Source organism: Moschus berezovskii, chromosome 9, assembly GCF_049115385.1.
Source record: "Moschus berezovskii isolate FMDL1 chromosome 9, NW_MosBer_1.0, whole genome shotgun sequence".
Taxonomy (NCBI): Eukaryota; Metazoa; Chordata; class Mammalia; order Artiodactyla; family Moschidae; genus Moschus; species Moschus berezovskii.
The window spans coordinates 102,734,701-102,741,744 of NC_142468.1; the positions used below are offsets into that span (position 1 = coordinate 102,734,701).

At 39.0% G+C, this 7,044-nt stretch overlaps 1 protein-coding gene across 1 annotated transcript; it reads left to right on the forward strand.

The window, feature by feature from the left end:
- Window positions 1-285: 285 nt before the first annotated feature.
- LOC129562782 (olfactory receptor 4F6-like) lies at window positions 286-1,224 on the forward strand. The gene has a single exon (XM_055436214.2). It carries the CDS (start codon window positions 286-288, stop codon window positions 1,222-1,224), a length of 939 nt encoding a protein of 312 aa, XP_055292189.2.
- Window positions 1,225-7,044: the final 5,820 nt, after the last annotated feature.

Consider the following 7,044-nt stretch of genomic DNA (forward strand, 5'->3'; position numbering starts at 1 on the left):
AATGCCTAGCTTCACAACTATGTTAATGACAGACCGCATTTTACCCCAGAATGTGGCACAGTGCCAAGAATATGTGAGGTCTTCATGGTAGCTTCTCAATGAGTATTTGATAATGAATAAACTCTTGTATTAATTTTTAAAAGACATTTTGTGAACCAGAGTGAAGAATTTCTTTAATATCAGAATTTGAAGCACAATGATGTCTACTTCTTTCAGTATCTCTGGCATGTTCCTTTGTAACTAATTTTATTTGTTCCTTTCAGGTAAAAGTCATTCACAAAGTCAATGAGTAAAGCAAATTACTCTTCAGTATCTGAATTTGTGTTCCTGGGGCTTTCTACCTCCAGACCAGTGCAGCATTTCCTCCTTGCCTTCTCTACAGTGTTTTATGTAATAATTGTTCTAGGAAACTTTCTTGTTGTGCTAACAGTGACCTTTGACCCTCATCTACATTCCCCCATGTACTTCCTTTTAGCCAACCTCTCATTTATTGATTTGTGTTTTTCTACCTTAACAGTTCCTAAGATGATCTCTGACCTGTACTCTGGGCACAAAACCATATCTTTCCAGGGGTGTGTCACCCAGATATTTATCCTTCACACCCTGGGTGGATCTGAGATGGTGCTGCTCACTGCCATGGCCTTAGACCGATATGTGGCCATATGTAAGCCCCTGCACTACCTGACCATCATGAGCCCACGGGTGTGCCTTTTGCTTGTGTGTGGTGCTTGGGCTATTGGCCTCATTCACTCAGTGGTCCAGTTAGCTTTTGTGATCCATTTGCCTTTCTGTGGTCCTAGTGAAATCGACAGCTTTTACTTTTACCTTCCTTGGTTTATCAAGCTTGCTTGCATAGATTCCTACAAAATGGAATTCATGGTTATTGCTATCAGTGGGTTCATATCCATGGGTAATTTCTTCTTGTTGATCATCTCCTATGTTTTCATTCTGGTCACTGTATGGAAACGCTCTTCAGGTGGTTTGCGCAAGGCCCTCTCTACTCTGTCAGCACACATCACTGTGGTGGTTTTGTTCTTTGGACCATGCATCTTTGTTTACATGTGGCCATTTCCCACAGTCCCAGTGGATAAGTTTCTTGCCATTTTAGACTTTTTGGTTACACCCATCCTGAATCCTGCAATTTACACACTGAGAAACAGGGACATGAAGATGGCTATGAGGAGACTGAGTAGTCAGCTCCTGAGTTGGAGGAAGGTCTCCTAAGTAACTCATGAGAGCACAAATTACTTCAAACAACTTCATATAATACAAATGTGTAAATAAATATATAAAAATTGGGGCTTTTTTTTTTTTTTTTAAGACAGTCACCATTTTAGAGTATTCAGACCAGACCATTTATTATGAGGTTACATTGAATTCTCTGGGTAACAAGTTGTTTGTCAGCCAAATTAAAACACTGGGAAATGTTTGATGGAAGATTTTGAAAAAGCATCATTTGCAGACTTTGAATTTTCTGAGTGTACAGCCTAACACATTAGAATACCTGAATTCAGTTAGTCAATTAAATTTAAGCAATTTATTAACATAACTAATATTATCAAACTTTGTGGGAACTATGAAACATCTAATTGTCCTTTGATTTTAACCTAGGATAAGAAAAATTTATATTTTTTCTGAAAGACAAAAAAAAAAATATGTAAGAGAGGATTTAAAACCCGTGACAATAAAATGATGTAGAAATAGTAGCAAACAGAAGTGATAAGGCAGTATAATAAGGGGAGATTGACAGATGTCAGGAGGAAAAGCATCAGAGAGAGACTCAGAAATATGATGTTTCATGAATTTGAAACTATGCTCCAATTGTTTGCCTTGATTTCAATGGACTCAACTCATCTCCATTTGGCCTAGGGCAGGGAAATTTATATATACATTGCTGTTTCATGCTGTTTGCAACTGTGACTTAATCAACCAATGAATAGTCCTCAAACATCAGAACATATTGACTTGATCATATCCTGGCTGGTAGTATTATTATCCAACAACTGCTCTATCCAAATTGTTTACTGCCTATTTTTCTCTGGTAACTTATCTTTTACACTCCTTTTTGCCTCAAAACATGGTATCAAATATGTGTTAGTGTGTATAATCTGTATAAATTACAAGACTGATTTAATTTATAGTTTGCTTTGTTAACCTGAAGACTGAGCCAAATTCCCTGCAAAACTATGTTTGGGTGTTTGTGATCCAAGATTCTTTTAGGATTTACAATCAGTTGTATATTTTATATTTTTCTTGTTTGTTGCTTTTATTTGTATTTTTAGTGTATTTTTGTTAGGTACATTAATTGAAAATAACAGTGTAAAGCCAGATTTCTATTTGAACAATTTATCATTCTTTTGAAACTACCATGAGAAGGGAAAAGACTAAAAAGTTCTAAGTACAAAAGTTCTGAAGGGCAAAACTGAATCACCTGAACTCTTCAGACTGAGGAGACAAAGATCTTTTAGAATCAGAATCCAAACTTGGAAAGGATATATTCAAGGAACAGGAACAAACTTGAGTGTACCAAGTCTTATAAAAACTGCATTCAGATTTAAATAGGCTCAGTACTTGGTTGGATTGAAGTGATCATACCTTAACCTTTTATGCCTCATAGAGGAGAGAGTAGATAAGTTGTGGAGGAATATTAGGTCAGAACTACATGATCTTTTATGTACAATGTGTAACATATAAAAAATAATTGTTTTTAATAATGATTATGGGATATGCAAGAAGTAGGGATATATGACTGTAAATTAAGAGGAAAATAGTTAATAGAAACAGACCACAGATGCTCAATTGTTGAGATTAGCAAAGAGTATAAAATAACTCATAAAATCAAAAGCGACATTAAGAAGTTGAAAAACTGAATGTTAAATTACAGAGGGAAACAGTATCTAACAAAGAACCAAGTTATATTTTAGAGGTGAAAAAGAAATATTCCTAACACGATGATGGAGGTGTAGGTAGAGGTGGAGTACATGTCTCTCAATGGATATATCAGGAATACACCTTCAGACACAGAAGGGCATGCAGAACACCACCTGAGACTGAACAGGAGTACCTGACCAGAGGAAAAGAATATATAGCCACGCAAACCTCGGTAGGATGAAGGAACTAGGGGGAAAAACAGGAGTGTTAGTAGGACTGGACCTGCCCTCGGCGGGTAGGGGAACTGAAGCAGGGGTCCAATCCCCACATCGGGGCAATTGTCTGAATCAGAGGAGAAACATTTAAGGCTGAGAGTGAAACAGCTGATCTGTGACAGCCTAAATTGAATCAGACAGTCCTTGCCACAGCCATACATACCCCAGACAGGGACACAGGTCCCCTGGAAGGCGCGGTGGCTGGGAGCTGGAGTTTAGGGATTGTGGAGTAATCCCAGGGCGAGGGCTGCTGTTGACTGAGGAGAGACGGATCGAGGGGATATGAGGGAGGAGATTATGGTGGGAAATGCCTGTGGAGGAAAGCCAGGTAGCCATGGAAGCAAGGCAATACTTCTGAGTCATGCATTAGGGGGTGGAGACCTCACCATAGCCTCTCTCCCCCTATACGCCAGCATCAGCAGCTGAACAATAGAGAGGCTAGCCAATCAAATCCCTGACCACTGAACTAAAGAGCAGGATCCCACCCAGGGTGCACCTTTAAGTGCCTGACATGCTGATCTATAGAGTAGGACCCCAGCCAGGGGGGTCCCCTCTATGTTTCTGACCTTCCAAACAACAGAGAAGGACCCCAGGCAAGGGAGCCCTCTAAGTGCCTGAATGGGGTTGGGCGGGGGGAAGCTGTGGAGAAAGACTGGCCAAAGAAGCCTCTGATCCCCAGTTACAAGGGGCTCAAAAAAAGACTCTGATAGGGCCATAGCTCCTGCGGCAGAGGCTGTCCATGTCCCTGCACGCCTGGTACCATCTGAGTCCCTACAAGTCAAGCAGCTGCACCACATTCACACTTAACTTTCCCCGGGGCAGAGTTGCGACTGGCAAAAAGAGCCTTGTGTCTGTGTGTGCAGGGTTGCTTCAGTAGTGTCCAATTCTGTGACCCTGTAGACTGTGGCCTGCCAGTCTTCTCTGTCAGGGAAGGGGGATCTCCATGCGAGAATACTGGAGTGTATTGGCCAATAGTGGTTGCCATACCTTTTTAGAGCACTATATTTCCTGCTGCTCTAGCCACAAACTCCCCTGAGTACCTGCTCCTGCTCAAACCCCTGCAACCCAAGAAGCTGCACCACCTCCACACCTGGCCCTCACAGGGGCAAACCCAAGTCCTCCAGAGCAGCCTCAGGAGCAAACCCCAGTGGACGACCCACACACAGAAGTGGAAATAAAACCACAGTTGAACCCAGGTTTAGTGTGGCTAAGGAAGAAGACCCGAAACCTTCCCACCAGTTGTACAAGCTGCAGATTAAATCCACATGGTCAACTAGGCAGACTCTGCCTATGGAATATATAAAAGGTCATTGAGAGCTCCCACAAAAGAAAAAGCACTAGTTCTGATACCTGGGGACATTGGAGGCAAGAACACAGAGAAATATGACCTGATTAGAATCTTAGCTACCCCCATAACATGTCCAGAGATTAACATAGTGTTGGAGGGCATCCTAGGAAGGTGAGATGGACTGTGACTTCCCAGCTAGGGAAAGGACTCTGACAGCAGTGACTCAAGAAAAACGTTTGCTATTCTTATGTTTTGATTTGATCTGTAGATTCTTTTGGATTTTTTTCTTTTTCTTTTTCCTTTCTATCCCCCTCTGTTGTAGTTGTCAATTTTATTGGCATTATAAAATCTAATTAAGCTTTTGAGCTATTTTTTCCCCCAGTCAAATTTTTTATTGTTGATACAAACCTCTGCTTCTGCGTTGGGCTTTTGCAATTCTGTGGAGTTTTCCTTTTTTCTCTCTCTCTCTTTTTTTAATTTTAATTTTTTAAGCCTAAGATTTTTCCTGAATTTATTCCTTTGTTTGCTTTCCTACTGTTCTTTTCCTCTTGCAGTTAATCTTTAATGTATGTAAATCTTCTTCATCTACCTGTATTTAACTTTGCATATCTAGTCTTTCTTTCTTTTCTTTCCTCCCAACATATTTGTTAGTTTTATTTTCATTGCTTTATTCCCAATTTGGCACTTTGCTTTAGTTTTGTTTTCCATTTTGTGCTTTTAGTTAGTTTTGTTCTGGTAGATATAATTTTTGGTTTCCTTTGTTCTCTGGGTCAATCTATTGTACTTTATTTTTGTTGGACTGTTTTGATTTTGCTTATGGGTGTATATGTATATGTGTATATTCAGTCACACTTTTTATTGTTGTTATAAACCTCTGCCTCTATGTTGGGTTTTTGAAGTTCCGTGGAGTTTTCCTTTTTTGTTTCTTCTTTCATTTTTTTCTCTTTTTTTATAATTTTAATTTTTAAAAACCTATTATTTTTTATTTATTCCTTTGTTTGCCTTTCCTACTTTTCTTTTCCCCTTGCAGTTAATCTTTAATATATACAAATCTTCTTCATCTACCTATATTTAACTATGCATATCTATTCTTTCTTTAATTTTTTTCCTTCCTTTCCTCTCGGCATATTTGTTAGTTTTGTTTTCACTGTTTTATTCCCCACTTGGCACCTTGTTTTAGCTTTGTTTTCCAGTTTGTGCTTTAGTTAGTTTTGTTCTTAACTGGTAAGTATAAATATTGATTTGCTTTGTTCACCTGGTCAATCTACTGTACTTTATTTATTTGGACTGTTTTTACTTTGCTCATGGGTGCATATGTATATGTGTATATTCCATTATTTTAATTATTATTTGCCTGATTTTCTTCCTGCCATTTATCTGAGGTTCATCTTTGGCTTCTCATTTTTGGATATTTGTTTTAATCTCACTTAATGCCATAAAAAAAAACACTTGTGGAATCTTCTTTTCTGACCAGAGATAAAGCCCTGAGTCTTTGGAGTGGGAGCTCTGACTCCAAGACTCTAGACTACCAGAGAACTAACCCTGAAAGTGAAAGTGAAGTCTCTCAGTTATGTCCGACTCTTCACGACCCCATGGACTGTAGCCTACCAGGCTCCTTCGTCCATGGGATTTTCCATCAAGAGTAGTAGAATGGTTGCCACTTCCTTCTCCAGGAGATCTTCCCAACCCAGGGATTGAACCCGGGTCTCCTGCATGGTAGGCAGATGCTTTACTGTATGAACCACAAATAGTGAGAACTCACACAAAGGAAACCACTTGAAAAGAAGACCCAGTATCACCCAACCACCAGTAACACCCTGTGCTGGACGCCTCATCTAAACAACAAGCAAACAAAAATAAAAACCCAATCATCTGCAGACAAGATTACCAGGTCACTCAGCTTTGCCCATCAGAGGAAAAACAAACAAAACTCAGCACAAATCTCACCCTACAGGAAGCTTACACAAACCACTGGACCAACCTTAGGAGGACAGAAACCAAAAGGAAGAAATAATTCAACCCTGAAGCCTGGGAAAAGGAGACCTCAAGCACAGTAAGTTAAAAAAAAATAATAATAATGAAAAGGCAGAGAAATACTACACAAATGAAGGGACAAACTAGAAACACAGAAGTCCAAATAAATGAAGAGAAAATAGGCAAACTACCTGAAAAAGAATTCAGAATAATGATAGTAAAGTTGATCAAAAACCTTGAAAACAAAATGGAGAAACTGCAAGAATCAATGAACAAAGACCTAGAAGAGTTAAAAAATAAACACACAGAGAAAAGCAACACAATAATTGAAATTAAAAATACTCTAGAAAGAATCAATAGCAAAATATCTGAAGTAGAAGAACGAATCAGTAAGCTGGAAGATAAAATGGTGGATATAACTTCTGAAGAGCAGAATAAAGTAAAAAGAATGAAAAGAACTGAGGATAGTCTCAGAGACCTCTGGGACAATATCCAATGCACCAACATTTGAATTACAGGGGTCCCAGAAGAAGAAGAGAAAAAGAAAGGTTATGAGAAAATTTTTGAAGAGATTGTAGTTGAAAATTTCCCCAACATAGAAAAGGAAATAGTCAATCAAATGCAAGAGGCACAAAG

Excerpts from the sequence above, each read along its gene's own strand:
- LOC129562782 (XM_055436214.2), top strand. The coding sequence starts at position 286 with ATGAGTAAAGCAAATTACTCTTCAGTATCTGAATTTGTGTTCCTGGGG.